The 22,478-nt window shown below is 49.0% G+C and overlaps 1 protein-coding gene across 5 annotated transcripts in view; it reads left to right on the forward strand.

Moving 5' to 3' along the window:
* Positions 1 to 22,478, forward strand: part of TEX10 (testis expressed 10) — a 113,307-nt gene that overhangs the window by 38,052 nt on the left and 52,777 nt on the right. For all 5 annotated transcript variants that reach the window (XM_074987947.1, XM_074987952.1, XM_074987948.1 and 2 more), the window contains 2 exons: positions 15,039 to 15,214; positions 19,298 to 19,475. In XM_074987947.1, the coding sequence (XP_074844048.1) occupies positions 15,039 to 15,214; positions 19,298 to 19,475 (354 nt within the window). The remainder of the gene's footprint in view (positions 1 to 15,038; positions 15,215 to 19,297; positions 19,476 to 22,478) is intronic.

The raw sequence follows: 22,478 nt of genomic DNA on the forward strand, positions 1-22,478 counted from the left end.
GGAGCATCCGAGACGGTTGGTGAAGGAACTGGCGGGGACCGGATTGCGCACGCTGCTGGGGGCTCGCAGGGGGGCGGCGCGCGCCGGCGCATGGGCGATCCCGGAGAAACTGCTGGAAGATTTCTGATCTGTGGTGCTGGGCGAGCCCGACACCTATTATGGAGCACCCACGGGGACACATCTTGAAGAACCACCGTTACTACGGTGAGTAACTTCTCTTTTTTGCAACAGCATCACACTGACTCATATTTAGCTTGTGGTCCACTATAACCCCAAGATCCCTTTCTGCTGTACTCATTCCTAGACAGTCCTTTCTCATTCTGTATGTGTGACACTGATTGTTCCTTCCTAAGTGGAGCACTTTGCATTTGTCCTTATTAAACTTCATCCTGTTTACCTCAGCCCATTTCTCCAGTTTATCCAGATCCTTTTGAATTATGACCCTATCCTCCAAAGCAGTTGCAACCTCTCACAGCTTGGTATCATCTGCAAACTTAATAAGTGTGCTTTCTATGTCAACAGAACCGGTCCTAAAACAGACCCCTGCGGAACCCCACTAGTTACACTTTTCCAGCAGGAATAATGTGTGTTTGCAGTTTGCACAGTGGGGTCCTGATCCCTTTTTGGGTCCTGTAGGAATAATGATAATTAAAATTTGTAAGAATAGCTTGCTCTAACTCAGTAGTGACCAAGCACTGTGCCTTTATGCGTTCCATCGGTGGGCACTAAGTTGGTAGAGTATGGGAAAACATGGGATATTTTTGCCCTGTGTAAAGCAAATGAATGTGCCCTGCTATGTGTGACACTCCATGAGAAGATTTTCTGCCCCCAGCTTACTTACCTATATCCATCAAGACCAGAATAAAAAGTTCTTCTTCGAGTGTCCCCGTGGGTGCTCCACATTAGGTGTCGGGCTCGCCCGGCGCCGCAGATCGGATCTTCCAAGCAGTTTCTGCCGGACCGCGCATGCGCCGGTGCGCGCTGCTCCCCCGCGCGCTCCCGGCCATGTGCGCGATCCGGTCCCCGCCAGTTCCTCTTAACCGCCATCGGCTGCAGACGGAATCCAACTAGGCTAAGGCCAAGTAGCGTATTCAATGTCTTTATCTGTTTTTCTTTAAAGTTTTTTTCAGGCACTTAGGCTACTACGAGTTAGCCGGTTGTTATTTTGTAAAAAAAACAAACAACAACGAACAAGCTACGAGCGGGACAGCTCAGCCAGTCCCAGTAACAAGCGCCGGAGGCCAGGAGCTAGGGCCATCAGCCCTCCTGCTAAGGCAGGCCATCGGATGGGGAAAACGGCACAAAGAAGGTGCTAAGTACCCACTTAAAAACTCAAAGACTCACCAACAATGTCCTCTTCAGGCTTTTAAAAAAAAAAAAAAAAAAAAAAAAGTGAGTCCTGCCGAGAGGCGATGCCAGCGTCCGATGGGCACAGTCTATGCATAAGGTGCCTGGGGGAGTCCCATGTGGCACAGAAATGCGCCTTCTGCGCTAAATTAACAACCAGAGCACGGAGGGACAGGGAGATGAGGATAAAAATGCTGCTTCTTGATAAGGCCCTCCAGCCAGAAGCGCCGGAGCGGCCGCAGCAGGAGGGACCCTCCGGGGCCCTTAAAAGGAAAGCTGCCTCCCTCACTCCATCAGCGCAGAAACGGAGGAAAGTATCTCCAGCCCGATCCCTGCCGGCAGCAACAGCGAGCGAGACGGGAGGAGCAAACAGCCCCCAGCCGCAGCAACAGCTGATCGGCGGCGGCACGGAGAGCCACGTGGAAATGGCTCAGCCTCCGATACTCAGCCAGCCACCCTGCACCGCAGGCAGGGCGGCGGCTAAACAAGCGCCGGTACCGGCGGCACCGCAGGCAGCGGCACCGACCCCCGGGGAACCGGCGGTGCAGAGCGCGCAGGCACGCAGCCTGCCGGCACCGGAGGACACCGCACATGCGGCACCGCCCTCGAGCGTGCCGAGCTCGGTGCGGACGGGGCCGTAATCCCCTGTATGCTCCCCACCCGATCCCTGCCGGCAGCAACAGCGAGCGGGACGGGAGGAGCGGGCAGCCCCCAGCCGCAGCAACAGCTGATCGGCGGCGGCACGGAGAGCCACGTGGAAGTGGCTCAGTCTCCGATAATCAGCCAGCCGCCCCACACCACAGGCAGGGCGGCGGCTAAACAAGTGCCGGTACCGGTGGCACCGCGGGCAGCGGCACCGACCCCCGGGGAACCGGCGGTGCAGAGTGCGCAGGCACGCAGCCTGCCGGCACTGGAGGACACCGCACGTGCGGCACCGCCCTTGAGCGTGCCGAGCTCGGTGCGGACGCCGGAATCCCCTGTATGCCCCCCAGCCCGATCCCTGCCGGCAGCAACAGCGAGCGGGACGGGAGGAGCGAGCAGCCCCCAGCCGCAGCAACAGCTGATCGGCGGTGGCACGAAGAGCCACGTGCAAGCGGCTCAGCCTCCGATAATCAGCCAGCCGCCCCGCACCGCAGGCAGGGCGGCGGCTAAACAAGCGCCGGTACCACCGACCCCCGGAAAACCGGCGGTGCAGAGCGCGCAGGCACGCAGCCTGCCGGCACCGAAGGACACCGCACGTGCGGCACCGCCTTCGAGTGTGCCGAGCTCGGTGCGGACGGGGCCGGGATCCCCTGTATGTCAGGGGCGGAGTTACCTCCTCAAGGGAGGGGGAAGACTGCACACAAGAGGAGGCATTGCAGCCCCTCTCCGCACAGGGCTGTGGAGTTGCTTTCTCACAGCCCCCCGCTATGTTGCAGACTCCAACTAGAAGGCAGAGGTCCCCCCACAGCCTACCCGGAGCCCCCTTCTCCATTTCTGCAACCAGCCTCACCCTGGCTGGGACCACGCAGGGCATAGACACCATCGGCAATCTACTAGGGAAAAATCCCTACAAACGATCTCGTACCCCCGAGGGCAATTGCGACCGGGGACAGAGACTTAAGCATCTCAGGGGGGACTGGTTATGGAACCCCGAGATTTTTCCTCGCAAACCTCTAGTGAGAGGGTGTACCATCATCAGCGGGAACCGGAAGGGTCCAGGGAGACGTACCCCAGCGGTTCCTCGCTCTCCTCCCCGGATGAGGCTACGGCCCCGGGGGACGTCCATCCTCCGGACGATCTCAAACAGTTCCAAGAGCTGTTTTACGAGGGTGGCCTTCACGCAAGGCATCCAGACAGCAAAGGTGCAAGAGCAACACCATAAGCTCCTCAAAAATCTGAGACCTCCGGCCTCCTCCAAAATAGCAATACCGCTGATGACGCAATCTTGGAGTCTGCCACTATGATATGGCAGACTCCTGCGACTATTCCGCCTGTCCACAACAGAGCGGGGGAAAAAAAAAAAAAAAAAAAAAAACTTCGTGCCGACGAAGGGCATGGAGTTCCTGTTCAGCCACCCACAACCAAATTCTTTGGTGGTGGAGTCGTCGCAACGTGGGGGAACAGACAAACATGCCAAAAAGCTAGAGCTGTTGGGCAGAAAGGTCTACTCCTCCTCCACGCTACTGTTGCCAATGGCAAATTACGCAGCGCATCTAGCGAACCATAATTTCGACAACCACATTAGGTTAACCTCCCTCATGGACTCGCTTCCAGAGGGCACGAAACCAGTGCTCAAGGCCATCATCCGACCATTTTATAACCAGTGGCAAAGGATCACCACAGACAAATGGGTGCTGGAGATCATAGCCACGGGGTACGCCATCCCCTCCCAGTTGCTCCCACCGCCATGACTTCCACCCGGGGCACCACCTCCAGGAGGCCTCCCATGTAGCGAGGCTCAAGCAGGAGGTAGACCATCTCATGCTTGTAGGGGCAGTGGAAAGAGTGCCGGAGCAACTGCAAGGGAGAGGGTTCTACTCGAGGTACTTCCTCACGGGGAGGTCCATCTTAGATTTTCGAGGCCTCACCGGTACCTGCGCAAGCAACGCTTTCGGATGATCACAAACGCCTCCATCCTTACGGCACTAGACGATGGAGATTGGTTCGCAGCCCTCGACTTACAAGGTCCTACCGTTTGGGCTCTCCTCAGCCCCCAGAGTCTTCACCAAGACCTTGGCAGTGGTGTCAGCCTACCTGCACAGACAGGGGGTATTTATATTCCAGTATCTGGATGACTGCCTGCTCAAAGGGGCCTCGAAGGAGGAGGTACTACGCATAATATGTGTCACAGCAGGCACGTTCTCTTCGCTCGGCCTGCTTATCAATCTGACAAAATCAAAGATAGACCCCACACAGGACATAGAGTTCGTAGGGGCACGCATAAATTCTATTACAGCGAGGGCGTATCTCCCAGAGACTCGCTTTCGGGCCATCGGCTCCCTCGCGCAAGGCTTCACCTTCAGCCCTATGGTGCCGATTCTGACGTGCTTACAGCCGCTGGGCCACATGGCAGCAGCGACGTTTCGTAGAACAGAACGCCAGGTTACACATGCGCAGCATGCAGCATTGGCTGGCGAGCGTATACAAACCGGCAGCACACACTGTTCACAGGATGGCGTCGCCCACAACAGAGGTGCGCAAATCCCTGCAATGGTGGGTAAACCCCGGGAACCTGCTAACAAGGGTACCCTTCCACCAACCACACGTATTGGTTTTTCTTACTACAGATGCCTCCCTCATAGGGTGGGGAGCACACATGGGCGAAGAGGTGACGCAAGGGCTGTGGTCCTCCATGGAGCAATCACTGCACACAAATATACTGGAGCTCAGAGCAGTGTTCAACGCCTGCAGACACTTTCGAGACCAAATGAAAGGCAAGGTAGTCGGGATCAGTACAGACGATACCTCCACCATGTTTTATATAAATCGGCAAGGAGGAGCTCGGTCCCGTGCCTTATGTGTAGAAGCAGTCCGGTTGTGGAACTGCTGCATCGCCAACAATATAACCTTGAAAGCCTCGTACTTACCAGGCGCTCGCAATGTGAAGGCAGACCAGCTGAGCAGGCGTTTCGCACTCACGCACGAGTGGCAGATCCGTCCCGATCTGCTGCAACCGATTTTTCCACGCATGGGGTTTTCCCCAGATAGACCTGTTTGCTACTTAGCACAACAAGAAGTGCCCACGATTCTGCTCCAGGGCAGGACTGGGACTGGGGCCCCTGAGGGACGCCTTCGCGATCTCATGGAGGGTCCCCCTGGTTTACGCTTTCCCTCCCACAGTGCTCATCCACAAAGTGTTGCACCAAGCCAGGAGGGAAGGAACCTGAATGATCCCGATAGTCCCAACGTGGGATTGACAGCAATGGTTCCCCCTACTCCTGCGCATGTCGGACCGGCCACCGATGTCCCCTCCGGTGGCGCTGGATCTGCTCACGCAAGCCCAGGGGTCCATAGTGCATCCGCACCCCCAAGGCCTGCGACTACAAACGTGGTTAATCCGTGGCTCAGCTCCCTAGAGAGCACATGTACGGAGGAAGTGCAGCAAGTCCTAGAAAGTAGCAGGAGGACTTCCACCAGGAAGACCTACAAGCAGAAATGGACTCGCTTTACGGCATGGTGTTCTACCAAACAGCTAGCCCCCTTTCGGTGCCTATGGCTGTGATATTAGAGTATTTACTGGACCTCAAGAGAGGAGGACTCTCGCTATCCTCGTTTCAGGTCCACCTGGCCGCCATTTTGGCGTTCAGACACGAAGAGGAAGGGCACACGGTGTTCGCCCATCCCATGGTTACCAGGTTCTTCAAAGGGCTGGTAAGCCTATACCCCCCTCAGAAACCGCTTCCACCTCCGTGGAACTTGGACCTGGTGCTTAATGCGAAAAGGGGACCACCGTTCGAGCCTTTGGCCACGGTTTCCCTCCGCCTCCTTATGATGAAGACGACCTTTCTTCTCGCAATCACATCAGCTCACAAGGTGAGCGAGCTTGAGGCAGTTATGGCAACGCCACCCTGCGCTGTTTTTCCAAGGAGGCGGTAACCATACGGCTGCATCCAGCCCTTGTTCCTAAAGTTTCGTTCTGAGTTTCATACTAACGAACCTATTGTTTACCCTTTTTTATCTAAAGCCTCATAACTCTAACAAGGAGGTGCGCCTACACCTCCTGGACGTGAGGAGGCGCTAGCTTTCTATATGGACAGGACCAAGTCCTTCCGGAGAACGGATAGGCTCCTAGTCTCTATCGCTCCCAAATCAAAAGGAGAATGTCTCTCTTCGCAGAGAATCTCTAAGCACATCGTATCTTGCATAAAAATGTGCTACGAACTCAAAAAGACTCCTTTACTGGCCACGCCCAGGGCTCATTCCACTAGGGCGGTGGCAGCATCAACAGCCTTTTTTTCAAGGGCGTTGCGCTAAAAGACATTTGCAGAGTGGCGACCTGGTCAGCCTGTGACACCTTCGCCAAACATTACGCCCTTCACAGGGTATTCTAAGAGGATACCCGTCTCTCGGCAGCAGTCCTCTCGGGGACAAGCTGCACATAATCCGATTACCCACCTCCTATCTTGGGTTACTGCTGGGTAGTCACCTAATGTGGAGCACCCACGGGGACACTCGAAGAAGAAAGAAAGGTTACTCACCGTAGTAACGGTGGTTCTTCGAGATGTGTCCCCGTGGGTGCTCCACTACCCGCCCATCCTCCCCGCTCCGGATCTCTGTTTAGTGTTTTGCAGGAGCATCCGAGGTGGTTGGTCAAGGAAGTGGCGGGGACCGGATCGCGCACATGGCCGGGAGCGCGCGGGGGAGCGGCGCGCACCGGCGCATGCGCGGTCCGGCAGAAACTGCTTGGAAGATCCGATCTGCGGCGCCGGGCGAGCCCGACACCTAATGTGGAGCACCCACGGGGACACATCTCGAAGAACCACCGTTACTACGGTGAGTAACCTTTCTTTACTGCTTATGCAAAAGGTACATACGCTGATTTTTCTTTCCAGGGTTTGTCCCTCTCTGGTTCCAGTTACTGGGTGATTCCAAAGACCCCATCTAAACCCGAGAGGTCTTTCATTCAAACTACAGTTGTTGGAACAGAAGTCCTCTGATGTGCACAGTTCCTTATCTTCTAAGACTTTTAGGCACTTTATCCACTGTCTTGTAGAAGAGAGACTGAGTGCCCAGGCTGAGCCCCTCAGACCCTGCATTCTTAGTAACTGAATGCCCCTCAGATATGGAAAGGAAGGGGAAAAGGATTGTTCCTGATGATGCATCCATAATTCTACTTGTTGGTTATGTCTAGTCTCTGATCCTTCCACTCAGATAGGAATATAATGCTGCTTCTGCACTGACATTAATCATGTGTTTTCTATAGTAAACCTTGCCAGAAAATGTGCATTAGTACTGTGGTTGCAGAAGACTTCAAATTTTGGGGCAGTTTCAGGCAAACTGAAAAGGGATGATATTAGAAAATTAAATATGAAAGTGTATAGTACACTCAATATGATGATCTGTGTTAAGCTAAATTTCAGTTTTGCTGGCACTAGCATTTTAGGGGGTATTTGAAGACTCAGGCTTTCAAGGGAGGTGGTTTGACATTGTGCAGTATGCACATTAGTTGGATGTCTCTGCTCAGTATATAGTGGTGGATTATCTGAATGTGTCGACTATTCCAGGAAATAATTGGCAGTTTTAAATAGAAAAAGTTTTGTTTCTCAATACGCTCTCCCTTTCTGTGAGTCAGAATGCCTTTAAGTGATCTCTGTATGTTCCCTCTCCTGGAATTTGCCAGTAATTTAGCTCTGCTTTCATAACAGAACCTGTTGGAAGGGTATTTTTTTTTCCTCCTTTGGAAAATAAAAGGTAAAAGGTATATGGTTTATACATTGATTGATTGTATGTTTGGGTCACAGCAGGGGGTTGGGAGGTTTCAGGGAGCTTTCCGGGCACAGCAGCAAAGATGGAGCTTTGCTTCCCAGCCCTGTCATCTCCTCGCAGGGGTCTTGGTTGTGGTTCCTGGGCCTGCATCTGTGGGGAAGGAGGGGCAAGGCCTGGGTTCATAGTGGGAGCATTCGTGGGGGCGGGTAGTTGTAGGGTGGCAGCAGCACTCCCGCTGCATGGTGCTGTGGCTGAGTACCAGGTGAGGAGCTGGAGCCTTGTTTCCATATGGTCACTCTTTTCCTACTGCTGCTGCCCCCAGTGGTTACTCTGCAGTATTGCTGTTCCCTGTGTTCACTGCCCACATTTAATGTGTCTGACATATGCCATCCCTCCTGGTCATGCCCTTTTCCCATGTTCTGTGAAATCCTGGGCTCTTCATCGAGTGTCCCTGTGGGTGCTCCACAATAGGTGTCGGGCTCACCTGGCGCTGCAGATCGGAATTCTTCCAGCAGTTTCTCCTGGATCGCGCATGCGCTGGCGCGCGCCGCTACCTTGCGCGTCCCCGGCCATGTGCGCGATTCGGTCCCCGCCAGTTCCTTCTCAGCCGCCATCGGCTGCAGACGGAATCCGCTCAGGCTACGGCCAGAGTCAGATTAGACAGTGTTTCTACGTGTAAATTGTTTCTTTCTTTTCCAAAAAAAAGAAGAGGAGAGAGAGAGGAGCGGAGAAGAAGAGTGGACGTGAAGGCCAGTAGGCTGCCCGCTGCCCTGCAGGCTGGGGTCCGCGATTCGGGTAAACAGGCACAGATAAGGTGCTAAGTACCCTATTAACAGTAAGACTCACAGAGATGGCTTCTTCAGGCTTTAAAAAGTGTGAGTCCTGCCGTGAAGCTATGCCGTCCTCCGATGGGCATAGTGAATGCATCCGATGCCTGGGGGAATCACACGTTACCCAGAAGTGTTCCCACTTTGCTAAACTCGCAGCCAGGGCAAGGAAAGACAGAGAAATGCCTCTTAAAATGCTCTTGTTTGATAAGGGCCTCCAGCCAGACGTGCCGGAGAGGCAATCAGAAGGGCCCTCTGGGTTCCACAAAAGGAAGGCAGCTTCTGACCCCCTCGGTGCATAAACGGAGGAAGCTCTCCCCAGCTCGATCCCTGCCGGCAGTCTCAGCGAGCGGGACGGGCGGAGCACACAGCCCCCAGCTGCATACTCAGGCAAGCGGCACTGCGGCAGCGCACGTGGGAGAGGCTGAGCCTCCGATTACAAAAGAGCCGGCATGCGCAGCGCCTAGAGCGGTGGCCAGGCCAGCACCGGACCCGGCGGCACCGCCACAGGTGGCACCGGCCCCCGCAGGGCCAGCAGGCACGGAGGCCGCAGGCACCAAAGGACGTTATCCGCGGGGCACCGCAGCTGAGCGGGCAGAGCGCGGTGCTGACAGCGGGGCTGAGATCCCTGGCGTTGAAGGGGGCGGTGCCAGCCCTGCAGGGGAGGGGAAAGGCAAGAGCAAAAACCCAGCACCGCAGCCCTTCTCCGGACAGGGCTGCGCTACTGCTAGCAAGCAGCTCTCCCCCTGTGCTACATACGCCGCCCAGAAGGCCTGGGTCTCCACCGGCCTATCCAGAACCTCCTTCTCCGTTCCTCCAACCAATGTCACCATGGCTTGGGCCACCTTCACCCTTTCTGGGATTGGATCCGCTGGAGTACTATCACAAACGTGTATCACCGCTATCTGTGTCATCGCAGAGGTCTCGCTCTCCCAGACATCGGGGGTACACACCCCGAGAGTGGTCCAGGTCTCCGTCCCTGGACCTGTGCCCGTGCTGCTGTGGTCGTTCCTATCATGCTGGACACAGACACCCCAGGCCTACGCCCAGGGGCAGGTCCCCCCCGGCCAGCCAATACCACCGTGGACACTCCCGGCCGGGGATGGAAACTCAGTTATCTCAAGGGGAGTTAATTTTAGAACTCCGAGACTTTCCTTCGCAATCCTCCAGCGAGCAGGTACACCATCGGCCGCAGGAACCTGAGAGTTCGAGGGAGGTTTACCCTAGTGGTTCCTCCTCATCCTGCCCAGATGAGGCCATGGCCCCCAGGGATGTTGCTTCCCCGGATGACCTTAAACAGTTTCAGGAGCTGTTTTAAAAGGGTGGCTTTCACGCAAGGCAATCAGACGGCAGAAGTGCAGGAGAAACATCACAAACTCCTGAAAAATTTGAGACCCCCGGCTTCATCCAAAATTGCTATCCCGCTGGACGAAGCCATTATGGAGTCAGCCACTATCATATGGCAGACTCCGGCCTCTGTTCTGCCTATGAACAAAAGAGCGGATAAGAAGTACTTCGTCCCGGCAAAGGGCATGGAGTTCCTCTTCAGTCACCCACAACCGAACTCACTGGTGGTCGAATCGTCCCAGCAGAGGTCAAAGACTTCTCAGTACAAATTGGGGGGATCGGACAAAGATGCCAAGAAGCTAGAGTTGTTTGGCAGGAAGGTATATTCCTCTTCCACCCTGCTATTGAGAGTGGCAAATTATGTGGCACACCTAGCGAACCATAACTTCGATAATTTCTCCAGGCTTACTTCTCTCATGGATTCACTTCCGGAAGATAAGAAGCCGGTGTTAAAGGCAGTTGTGCAAGAGGGCTACGCAGCTTCGAGGACGGGAGTCCAGATCGCCCTGGATGTGGCAGACACGGCGGCACGCTCAACGGCTACAGCAGTGGTCATGCGTAGAGAATCCTGGCTCCAGACATCTGGCATCCCGAGGGATCTACAGGCGAAGATCGTGGATCTTCCCTTTGACATGCAAAAGTTGTTTGCAGACTCAACCGACTTGGTCCTCCACTCCAGTAAGGACTCGAGAGCTACACTTAGAACCCTGGGTATTTATACCCCTCCATATAGGAAGAAAAAATATTACCCTCAGCAAAGACGCTACCTGTACCAACCACAGTGTGCGCAGTATCAACGGGGCTACGACCAAGGGCGACATCAACAGCAGCAACAGTACAGAACTCCCAGGTGACGTTCCCAACAAAGCCATACACCCTCGGGTCAGGCCCAAAGGCAGCAAGTTTGACGGGCATGTTGAGGGCTGCACTATCACTACCATCGTGCAATGCTACACTCATCTCATGTTCCATCATCGCCTCAGACCGTTTCACTCCCAATGGCAAAAGATCACCGCAGACAAATGGGTGCTGGAGATCATAGCCACGGGTTAGGCGATCCCCTTCCAGTTGCTCCCACCGACAAAGCCTCCCTCCAGGCCCCACCTCCGGGACGCTGCCCACGAGGCGAGGCTCAAAAAGGAGGTGGACCACCTTATGTTCATAGGGGCGGTGGAAAGAGTGCTGGAACAATTCCAGGGGAAAGGGTTTTATTCACGCTACTTCCTCACAGAGAAGAAAACAGGAGGCTGGAGGCCTATCTTAGATCTTCGGGGCCTCAACCGCTACTTGCGCAAGCAACGTTTTCGGATGATTAGTCGCCTCCATACTCACGGCACTGGACGATGGAGATTGGTTTGCAGCCCTCGACTTACAAGATGCTTACTTTCATATAACAGTCCACCCGGCACACAGGCGCTTCCTCCGCTTCATGATCGGCAAGGAACACTTCCAGTACAGGGTTCTTCCGTTCGGCCTCTCTTCGGCCCCCAGAGTCTTTTTTACCAAAACCTTGGCGTCAGCCTACCTGCACAGACGGGGTATTCATATTTCCATACCTGGACGACTGCCTACTGAAAGGGGCCTCCAAGGCAGAGGTCCTATGCATGATACGCGTCACAGCGGACACGTTTTCTTCGCTGGGCCTAGTCATCAACCTCGCGAAGTCAAAGACCGACCCCACACAGGGCATAGAGTTCATAGGGGCACGCATAAACTCTATCACAGCAAGAGTGTACCCACCGACGCCCGCTTTTGGACCATCAGTTCGTTGGTGCTAGTCATTGCATACAGCCCCACAGTGCCGGTCTTAACGTGCTTACAGCTGCTGGGCCATATGGCGGCAGCAACATTTGTGGTACAGAATGCCGGATCGCACATGCGAAGCCTGCAGCATTGTCTGGTGAGCGTCTACAAACCGGCATCCCACGCTGTTCACAGGGTAGTGTCGCCCACGAGAGAGGTGCGCAGATCCCTGGCGTGGTGGGTAAACCCCAAGAACTTGCTAGCAGGGGTGCCCTTTCACCAACCACAAATTTCTCTTTTTCTTACTACTGACGCCTCCCACATAGGATGGGGAGCGCACATCGGCGACAAGGTGAAGCAAGGGCTATGGTCCCCCGCGGAACAGTCACTGCACATAAACATACTGGAGCTCAGAGCAGTGTTCAACGCCTGCAAGCATTTCCAAGACCACATATGTGGCAAAGTAGTCGAGATCAATACAGACAATACCTCCACTATGTTTTACATAAATCGGCAAGGAGGAGCCCGATCCCGTGCCCTATGTGCGGAAGCAGTCCGACTGTGGAACTGGTGCATCGCCAACAACATTACGTTGATAGCCTCGTACTTGCTGGGCGCTCACAACGTGAAAGCAGATCAGCTGAGCAGGCGCTTCGCAATCACGCACGAATGGCAGATCCGCGCCGATCTGCTACGACTGATCTTTCATACATGGGGGTTTCCCCAGATTGATCTGTTTGCCACACAGCACAACAGGAAGTGTCCCCAGTACTGCTCCAGGGCAGGAGTGGGGCGGGGGTCCCTGGAGGACGCATTCATGATTCCATGGAAGGTCCCCCTACTTTGCGCATTCCCCCCCCCACAGCGCTTATCCACAAGGTCTTGTAGAAAGCCAGAAGGGAGAGAGCTCGCATGATACTAGTAGTCCCAATGTGGGATCGGCAGCAATGGTTTCCCTTGCTTCTGCGCATGTCGGACCGCCCACCGCTCCCCCTACCGGTGGCGCCGGACCTACTCACGCAGGCCCAGGGGTCCATAGTGCACCCGAACCCTTGGAGCCTGCGCCTACAAGCATGGCTAATCCATGGCTCAGCTCCTTAGAAAGTACATGCACGGAGGGAGTACAACAAGTCCTGGAAAGTAGCTGAAGGACCTCCACCAGGAAGACTTATAAGCAGAAATGGACTCGATTCACAGCCTGGTGTTCTGCCAAGCAGTTAGTTCCCCATGACGTTCCTATACCAGTAATACTTGAATACTTATTGGACCTCAAGAGGGGCGGACTTTCCTTATCCTCGCTAAAAGTCCACCTTGCCACTATATCAGCCTTTCGGCATACAGAGGAGGGGCCCACGGTATTTGCCCATCCTATTGTTACCAGGTTCTTGAAGGGGCTGGTAAACCTGTACCCCCCTCGGAAACTGCTTCCGCCATCGTGGAACCTGGACCTGGTGCTCAGCACGCTCACGGGTCCACCTTTTGAACCATTAGCCACGGTTCCCCTACGTCTCCTTACGATAAAAACAACCTTCCTCCTTGCAATTACGTCAGCCCGCAGGGTGAGTAAGCTTGCAGCGGTTATGGCAACGCCGCCCTGCACAGTATTCTCAAAGTAGGCGGTAACCTTACGGCTGCACCCTGCCTTTGTTCCAAAAGTTTCTTCAGAATTCCATCTTAACGAACCAATAGTTTTACCCTCGTTTTACCCGAAGCCTCGCAGCTCCAGCAAGGAGGCACGCCTGCATCTCCTGGATGTGAGGAGGGCGTTGGCCTTCTACATAGACAGAACTAAGTCCTTCCGGAAAACGGACAAGCTTCTAGTCTCTCTCTCTCCCAGGTCAAAAGGAGAAGGTCTCTCTTCACAGAGAATCTCAAAGCACATTGTGCTACGAGCTTCGAAAAACTCCTTTTGCTGGCCCCGCCCAGGGCTCACTCCACCAGGGTGGTGACAGCATCAACAGCCTTCTTTAAGGGCATTGCGTTGAAGGACATCTGTAGAGCGGCAACCTGGTCATCCTATGACACCTTCGCCAAGCATTATGCCTTACATCGGGTACTCGAAGAGGATACCCGTCTGTCGACAGAAGTCCTCTCGGGGGCAAGCTGCACATAAACCGATTACCCGCCTCCTTTCTTGGGTTACTGCTGGGTAGTCACCTATTGTGGAGCACCCACGGGGACACTCGATGAAGAAAGAGAAGTTACTCACCATAGTGACAATGGTTCTTCGAGATGTGTCCCCGTGGGTGCTCCACCACCCGCCCATCCTCCCTGCTTCGGATCTCTGTCTAGTGTCTTTCATGAGCATCCGAGACGGTTGGTGAAGGAACTGGCAGGGACCGGATCGCGCACGTGGCTGGGGACGCGGAAGGGAGCGGCGCGTGCTGGCGCATGCGCGATCCAGGAGAAACTGCTGGAAGAATTCCGATCTGCGGCACCGGGCGAGCCCGACACCTATTGTGGAGCACCCACGGGGACACATCTCGAAGAACCATCGTTACCACGGTGAGTAACTTCTCTATTTCAGCTATTTCCCACTTTCTGGGCACAATCAAACCCTGACCAAGTTTTAATTTAGGGTAAGAGGAAGCTGCATATGACATTTTGTGGACTTAGCTCTTACAGTTTGAGGAATTCTTGAACAAACATAGCACGGACAGACTCACTCTAAAATATAGTAGATGAAGTTCTGTGGATTAAAGGGTGGGAATGGTTATGTGAAATGTCGGTCTAGGGTGTAGCAATAATGAAAAATGCAAATAGGAGGAGAAGAAGCTAAAGGAGTGTTGCAGTATATTGAACTTCTTTGAAGTGTTTTTTCCAGTTACTTTTCTCTCTTAAAAAAAAAAAAAAAAAAAGAAAAAGAGAGAAAAGAAATCTGTGATTAAAAAGATAGAGAAGGAAGGTGAAGATGTGATTAACCACAAGAGAAAAAAATTAGTTTGGAGATTGAAGAGTTACAGGGGTCTCTAAGTATTCAGTATATTAAGAGTCTATTGAACCCTGTGCTTTGTCCTCTGGCCCATAATATGATGGGTCACTACAGGATATTAGTATTAAATTTAGACCAAACAAAAGGGAATGCTTTACACCAGCATATAGTCAATTTGTGAAATTGAGTTCTGAAGGAGGTTGTCAGGTTGCATATTGTAGAAATTGTTGGGGCCGTGAGAGAAGTGCTCGTGTGATGATTTACCATGTACCAACACAATCAGATTCCTAGCTGAAACATTATAATTAGGTAATAAATAACCATATTTATACGTATTCTGTAGTTATCATAAACATGAACTAGATTTAAGAATATCTGTGTTAAAGAGAAAATTATTCCAACTATATTTCCCCCCACCTATCTCTTTCTTTTAGAAGCCGAAGTAAAGTGCTATCTCGGTGGCTTTCTGGTCTGCCTCAACAACTTGTTCTGCTTGGGTCAAGAAAGCCAGAACTTTCAAACCAGTTGATTGAGACCATTCATTCTGCTGCATCTCATTCAAACAAAGAATTGTTACAAAGTTTGCAAGCTGCTGTTTCTCGAATTTATGGTAAGACTAGTGGAACTAAGTCATAATGAATTTTGCCTGTCATTTGACAGGAGATTGATGGTGCAGGGAGTGAAAGATTCTGCTACCTCTTGGCTAAAGGCAAAGTACACCTGTGAAATGATTATTTATACTCTTAAAATATGAATTTGTAAAGAAAATGATGATGTCTGCAGTAGTTTTATTTCCCACAAGACTAAAATTTCATTCGAAGCTATCTTTTTTTATTCTAGGCTGGACTTAGCCTGATAGATATAAGCCTGGACTTGGTGATATTCTATTATTTCATATTTCTCTGTATTTAGCCATAGGTTAATGATTTCAGTAGGCATTGTATCTTCAGGCTCTTTTCTAAACTATCAGCGTGTAAGGAATACAGTCCTAGTAGGGCTGTTGATTCTCCCTCTTGGTAGTCTATCGTGTCTGACAATGACATCTTGAGCTTGCACAGGCTCCTCAGTTGTGGACTGTCATGTGGCCGAGGAGTCCAAGCCTTGAATGGGATGGGTGTTCACAGTAGGGGCAAGGGAATTGTCCTGGCTCTGTTGGTCTGGCTGCTGCTGTTGCTTTTCTCCTCTCACAAGCATCAGTCAGGCTTGTGTTGCTTCTCGTCGCAGTTGTCATATGCGTGTTGTACGAGAGCACGCCAGCCTGTTCGGTCTTCTGCATGCTGCTCTAGCTGCTTTGGCTTTAATCCAGCATGAGCAATGTTTGTCCTTCACACAGTCTCTATACCTCTTGCGAGGCCTACCTTGATTCCTTTTGCCCTGGCAGAATTCACCAGAGAGGAGTTGCTTAGGTATTCTTGACTCCTCCGTTCATATGACATGCCCTGTCCAGCAAAGCTGGGCTTTCAGAATCATAGCTTCAGTGCTTGTAGTTCCTGCTCTGTCAAGGATTTTCAGGTTTGTGACTGTCCTGCCATCGAATGTACAGTATTGACCTCAGGCTGCGTGTGTGGAACGTTCCAGCAATTTCACATGTTTTCTATACAAGGTCCAAGTTTCACATCGATACAGGAGACTGGTCAGGACTACAGCCTTGTACGCTTCCAGTTTAGTGGACTGTCAGATACTGTGCTGATTCAACGCTCGTGCTCTCAGACGTCCTAGTATCTGGTTAGCCTTGCAGATCCTGGTATTGATTCCTTTGTCAAGGGAGCCATTGTTGGCTATCGTGCTGCTGAGGTACTTGAACTCATCCACTGTTTTTTTAACTCTGTTCCTTCAATGGAGATTGAAGAGGGAAAAGTAGCAGTTCCTGGAGCAGGCTGAAACAGTACCTCTGTCTTTCCTAAGCTTGTGGTCAAACCAAAGAGGCGAGTGGCTTCAGCAAACTTGTTGACGATAAGCTGGAGATTAGATTTCTTGTGTGCCATAAGTGCACAGTCGTCAGCAAAAAGGGCTTCAGGGATGAGCCTCTCAAGTGGCCTGGTTTTAGCATTCAAATAACGAAGGTTGAAAAGTGACCCATCAACCCTGTACTTTATGTAGACTCCATGGTCCAGGTCCCTAACTACGTGGCTGAGGATGCATGTGAAAAAGAGGTTGAATAGCACTGGGACCAGCACACGCCCTTTTTTTCATGCCATTGGATATCTCATATGGATCTGAAGACTTGCTATGCGAAAGTACGAAACCAGTCATGTCATCGTGGAACAGGCACGTGAGATTGACGAATCTTCTCAGGCAGCTGAATTTTGACGAGATAATCCACAGGGCTTCTCTGTTGATGGTGTCCAGTGCCTTGGTCAAGTCTATATAAAGACGGTGTATAGATGCAAATTCTGCTCTATGCACTCTTCCTGGACCTGACGAACAGCAAAGATCATGTCAATGGTGCTGCAGCCTGGACGGCAACCATGCATTGTGTCTGGTAGATTCTCGTCTGAGATGTTGGTGATCAGATGCTTGAGGATGACTCGAGCCAAGATCTTCCCAGCAGCAGAAAGAAGGGATATGACCCTGTAATTTCCACAGTCAGCTTTATTGCCTTTGTTCTTAAAGAGCGAGATGATTGTGGCATCCCTAAAGTCTTTGGATATGTTGTCACCTTCTTCCCAGATGCTGGTCAAAAGGCTGTGAAAGGCTTCAAGTGACACTGATCCTGCTGCCTTGAAAATTTCAGCAGGGATTCAGTCCATCCCAGGAGCTTTGCCTTTTTGACCTCATCCATTGTAGGGGCAGATCAAGACTGTTTATCATGGGTTTCTGAGGGATCTGGCTGTTGATTAATTGCAGTTAATCCACATGATTAAATAAAGTGTCTCAGTTAATTGCAGTTTTAATCTCACTGTTAAACCATAGAATACTGATAGAAATTTAGTAAATATTTTTGGATTTTTTTTAAATATGCTGCTGTCAGTACCAACATAAAATACAAAATGTAGAGTGCTCACTTCATTTTTATTATAGACATATTTTCAATGTAGAAATTATAAACAAAGTGTTTTTCGGCTCACCTTACACAAGTACTGTAGTAAAGTCTCTTTTTCATGAAAGTTAAGCAGGTTGAGAACCAGAGGTATAGCACTTAGTGTAATGAGGCCTGTGATTCATCACAGGAGTTACTTGCTACTACAATAATAAGTGTTGCTATATGCTGTTAAGCTGCTTCTGTGTTTCAACCCAGGCTGCATTTCACTTGGGGGCGAAAGGGATTCCTACACTTTTTATATAAAAGTTGGTAAAATGTTTTGAGGTCCATCAGGATGAAAAGCCCTATATAAAATGTTTGGTTTTGTTTTAATAATAACTTTCCTGCCTGTTCCTCTATTTTGCAGCATTAGCAGATCCTGCAGAAAATATTTTACTGCGGTGTTGCTAATTCATGTTTTATTATCATGAGTCTTTCAATATTCACTGTTTTTTCTTAAAAGCCATCTCTTAGGCTTTGCCTATACAACTGAAAGTATTGATGCTCTCAGATCGATCCACCAGCAGTCTATTTAATGGGTCTGGTGAAGACCCACCAAATTAACTGCAAATCATTCTGCTGTTGACCCCTGTATTCTACCCCTGACAAGAAAAGTAAGATAAGTTGATGAGAGAATTTGTTTCATTGACCCCCAGGGGCTTATACCCTACAGTATCTTGACCGAAGGCATGTAGACTCCAGAGACATTATTCATGTAGCTGGAGCTGCATACCTTATGTTGACATTCTGCATTAGTGTAGACATAGCTCAATATCAATTGATAGTAAGAATCTGTATTAATTTTAAACTTTGAAGTTTCTATCCTTCACTGCTGAAGAAAGGCTGAATATGTGACCTAAACATATGGTGCATGCTCAGGAAGCATGAGATGTCATCTAAAAAGAACTCTAAATTTAATATTTAAAAAACTTGAGATTTTTTTAGATGATCTCTTAATTTCGGGGCTGTTTCATGATATTTGAATGCTTGGGGTTAGCAATATCAGACCTCTGAAGTATCTAAGCTTTTGCTTTCTAAAATAATGATATCCTTATTACTTAGAAGAAAACCATCCAAGTGTGAGCAGAGTACAAACTACCAGTGCATTGTTGTTTCCTTCAGTCTTCAGCAAGCCTGGCTCCTTTGTTTTATATTTTTTCTATACATGTGCTTGGATGGGAGTTTTGTATAGTGAATAACACTTATTCAAATGTGGACATTCTAAATGGAATTGTTTTCTAAAACCCAAATAGTTTCTGTATGGATCTTTCTTACAGTTAAGCAATAAAGAAAATTTGTAGTTATTTTATTTAATTGATGTTTGTAAAATTCTTGGAAGATAAAAAAAAGAAATGTATTGTAAATGCTTGGTGATGTTAATAATTTTAACATTCTTAAAACTATTAAGAACCCAGGTCCTTCCTAATTTATTTTCCCTCCTTGCTTTCTCTACTACTTTGTCCTTTCAGACAAACTTCTTGATTGGTTTGTCCTCAGTTTGTGAAAAGAGTCTCCATTGACCATCCATTTGCCAAGAGCCCTAGAATTGAAGGGACAAGTTGGGCTTTAGTAGATTAATCAGTCTTCATCATCTTATGCAATATTGGGGAAAAAACTTTTCATGCATGATAGTGTTTAATTCAGTTTTTGTGTATCTCTTTTAAAATTTAGATCCACTAGATGGCACTCTGGTTCTTCTTCCAGCAGAGTCACAGCAACGTTTAGTGCAGCTCGTATACTTTCTACCAAGTCTACCAACCAACTTACTTTGTTCTCTAAGTCGCTGCTGCATTATGGGAAGAATGTCTTCAGATCTAGCTGCCACGCTCATTAGAATACTGCATGTGAGGTAAAATGGCCTTCTAGTTAACTCTGCTTTTGATTTTTTTTTTTTTTTTTTTTTTTTTTTTTTTTTTAATTTTAATATGATTTTTCTTGAATCTATGGTGTCCATCTGTCCCGTAATTAGGCAGGATGGTTCCATATTTGGGATGCCAAAAAGGCTTCCCTACTTATTTTTTAAAAGGGATTCATTGTCCCGTATTTGGGCCATCCCCTAGTGATCTTTTCCACTACCAGCTGCGCAGGCTCAGGTGCTGGCGGGATTCACTTCCCCCAGCCTCGGGGAAGCGTTGGCAGCTGCTGTGTCCCTGCCCCATCCCCAGGGCTCGGGGAGAGGGTGGGGGGAGTTTTCAGTCACCATTTAGTAATTAAACTATTACTTTGTAATTGTTTATAAACAGTGTAATAATTCATGTGATCCTGCAGAGTCAGAAATAGGAACTTGATGGCCTTGTCAAAATCATGCTCTCAGGTCTTTGATTTTATCATGTCCCTCCATACATTGCCCCTTTTCTAGGATCTTATCTCTCTCTGTTACGATCTTCTATCTTTGTTCAGTCAGTCCATTTTGTTGGTTTTCCCCATCAGCGTATTATCCCTCTCTTGCTTACAGTGAAGCTTTCTGTTATCCATCTGTGTAGTTGTATCCTGCCCTTCTTCAGACTCCTTAAGATGAATGTCTACTGAGATTACTGTGGTAAATAGCCTAACGATACTGGCTGCACACATGGCTTATTAATAATTATTCTGTTGTTTATAACTGCTCCTTGCCTTAGAAGAGCCTGAGAAATCCAGCTTGAAAGTCATCGGATGAAATCTGGGCCACTGAAGTCAATGGGGACATTGATAGGGCCGGTATTTCACCGGTAATATTTTAAAGTGTATATTGAAGAAAGGTTCCATATTTGTGTAACAGTGGGAGTTATAGGCAGTATTTTTATATTGCCCATGTGTGCTTTGTTACCCAGAGTTGGAGAATGACTTTGAAATTATTTTTTTCCTTCTACAGTTGGACTATAAATAAGGTATAGGTAGAGAATTGAGAAAGGCACACCATTTTTAAAAAACATCTACAATTTAAACATTGGTGGGTTTTTTTATCTAAGCGTGTAGTGTATAACGTGTAATGGTGGACAGTAGTATGAAAATGTATTGGTACTTGTTTAGGATAACCTGAAAAGATTGCTATGGATTCATCACTAGTGAATAATGCAACCAATGCACACAGTGATGCCAATAAATATTGTAGTACACTATGTTGTTGTGTATTATAACTAGACGATCGTGGCCCTGTGTAGTTTGTGGCAAGTTGGAAATAAATTTTTGTGGTAAAGCCCCTAACCATATACATGAAGTTCAGTGGCAGTCTCAAGTTCAACAAAGTCCTTCAATTCAGAAACAAATGTAGAAATGAATAATGGAAGGACTACAGTTTTCCTTGCAGTGTTTATTTTGATATTAAATAAAATTTACTTCATGCTGTCTCAGTTCTTCAGCGTGTGGCAGATTTTTGTGCTAAATGCATTAGTGCACTCTGGAAGTTGTCAGGAAGCTCAATTTTGGCAGTGGGGTAGGGGACATTTGGTTCTTTTGGCACCTAAGACGGTGTGGGAGGCAGTTAAGACTTTTGGCAGTGGAAAAGTAATGCATCTTTGGCAGTGGAAAAGTAATGCATCTAATCTACCCTTCCTTTTTGCAGCAGAGGCTAAGAGTGATTTTGAAGTTGTGGGGCTGGGACCCGTACAGGGCTTTGAATTTCTAGTCTTGTACCATAATGAGCCTGAGCAGCAACGAACTGACCCCCTGGTGTCCTGTCCAGTGTGTCTCATTTCAAACAATAATTATAATTAAATAGGATGTTTTTTACTTAAGACTAGTAGTGAGCAAATTAATAAAATTGACATTTAAATTGCTAGTATGTTACAATCAACACCTCACTGAGGTGATTGAATATGCACATCTTGTTTTGGTCTGTCTGTGGCTTCAGGGTCTTGTCTACAGCTAGATATTTTTTTTTCCAGATTAAAATATCTGATTGTTGCTGTTACCAGTGCAACTAAATGGAACCTAGCAGCAGTGAGACAGCTGCTCTAGATGGGTATTTTACCACTTCGTTGCGCAAATCTACTCTGAATAGAGTTTAAACAAGATGGGGGTTAAGATATCAGCATTTATACTCCCCCAGCAACCTCACCCTTGCTTCCCTTGTCTAGGAAATTTTTAAGTAAAAACTAATATTGTTTGGTAAAGGCAGCCACAAAGAAGACGTTGAATAGTTTTACCATCAGGCACCATTGAGATAAGTAGTTTACCAGATTTGAAAATAATTTGATACTTAGGAATAATGAGAACATTGGTGTTTTTTTAAAAAAAATTTAGAAGGGATATGAACTCTTGCTTCAGGGCATAAACTAACCTTTAATGGATGGAGAAGCTTGTATACATGGGAAGTTATATTGGTAATAGGATAAAGTTTGATTTAAACCAATGTAAGTCCTTGTGGGGGCACAATTATTCCAGAATAAGAATGCCTTTTCTAGTTTATTACTTTGGAAGCAGTTTAAGCTAATCCAAAAAAAGACACATTGCAAAATGAGTGTCCACATGGGGAGTTATAGCAGTATAATTATGGTGGCTTAACTGTATGAGTGTAAAATTTATATCTGTATAACATATTGTGCAGATAAAAAGCCGGTGTTATAGGCAAGTTCCTGTATAATTGCCTGTTCAGATGTTTCTGGCACTTTCCTTTGAAGCATCTGGTGCTGTTTGCTCTTAGAAACAGGATGCTGTTCTAGGCAAACCTTGTTTTGATCTAGTAAGGCAATTCCTACATTCCCATCTACATTAGGAAAAAATCACCAACAACTTACCTTCAGTAGTTCCCTCTACAGTCTTTTTTTAAATCATGCAACTGCTAATGTGAATTGGAACAAGCAATTTTCAACTTTGCTACAGGAAACCCTGGCTGAGGGAGAATTAAAACCATTCCTCTACCGAGGTATGTTAC

Source organism: Carettochelys insculpta, chromosome 2, assembly GCF_033958435.1.
Source record: "Carettochelys insculpta isolate YL-2023 chromosome 2, ASM3395843v1, whole genome shotgun sequence".
NCBI classification, from domain to species: domain Eukaryota; kingdom Metazoa; phylum Chordata; order Testudines; family Carettochelyidae; genus Carettochelys; species Carettochelys insculpta.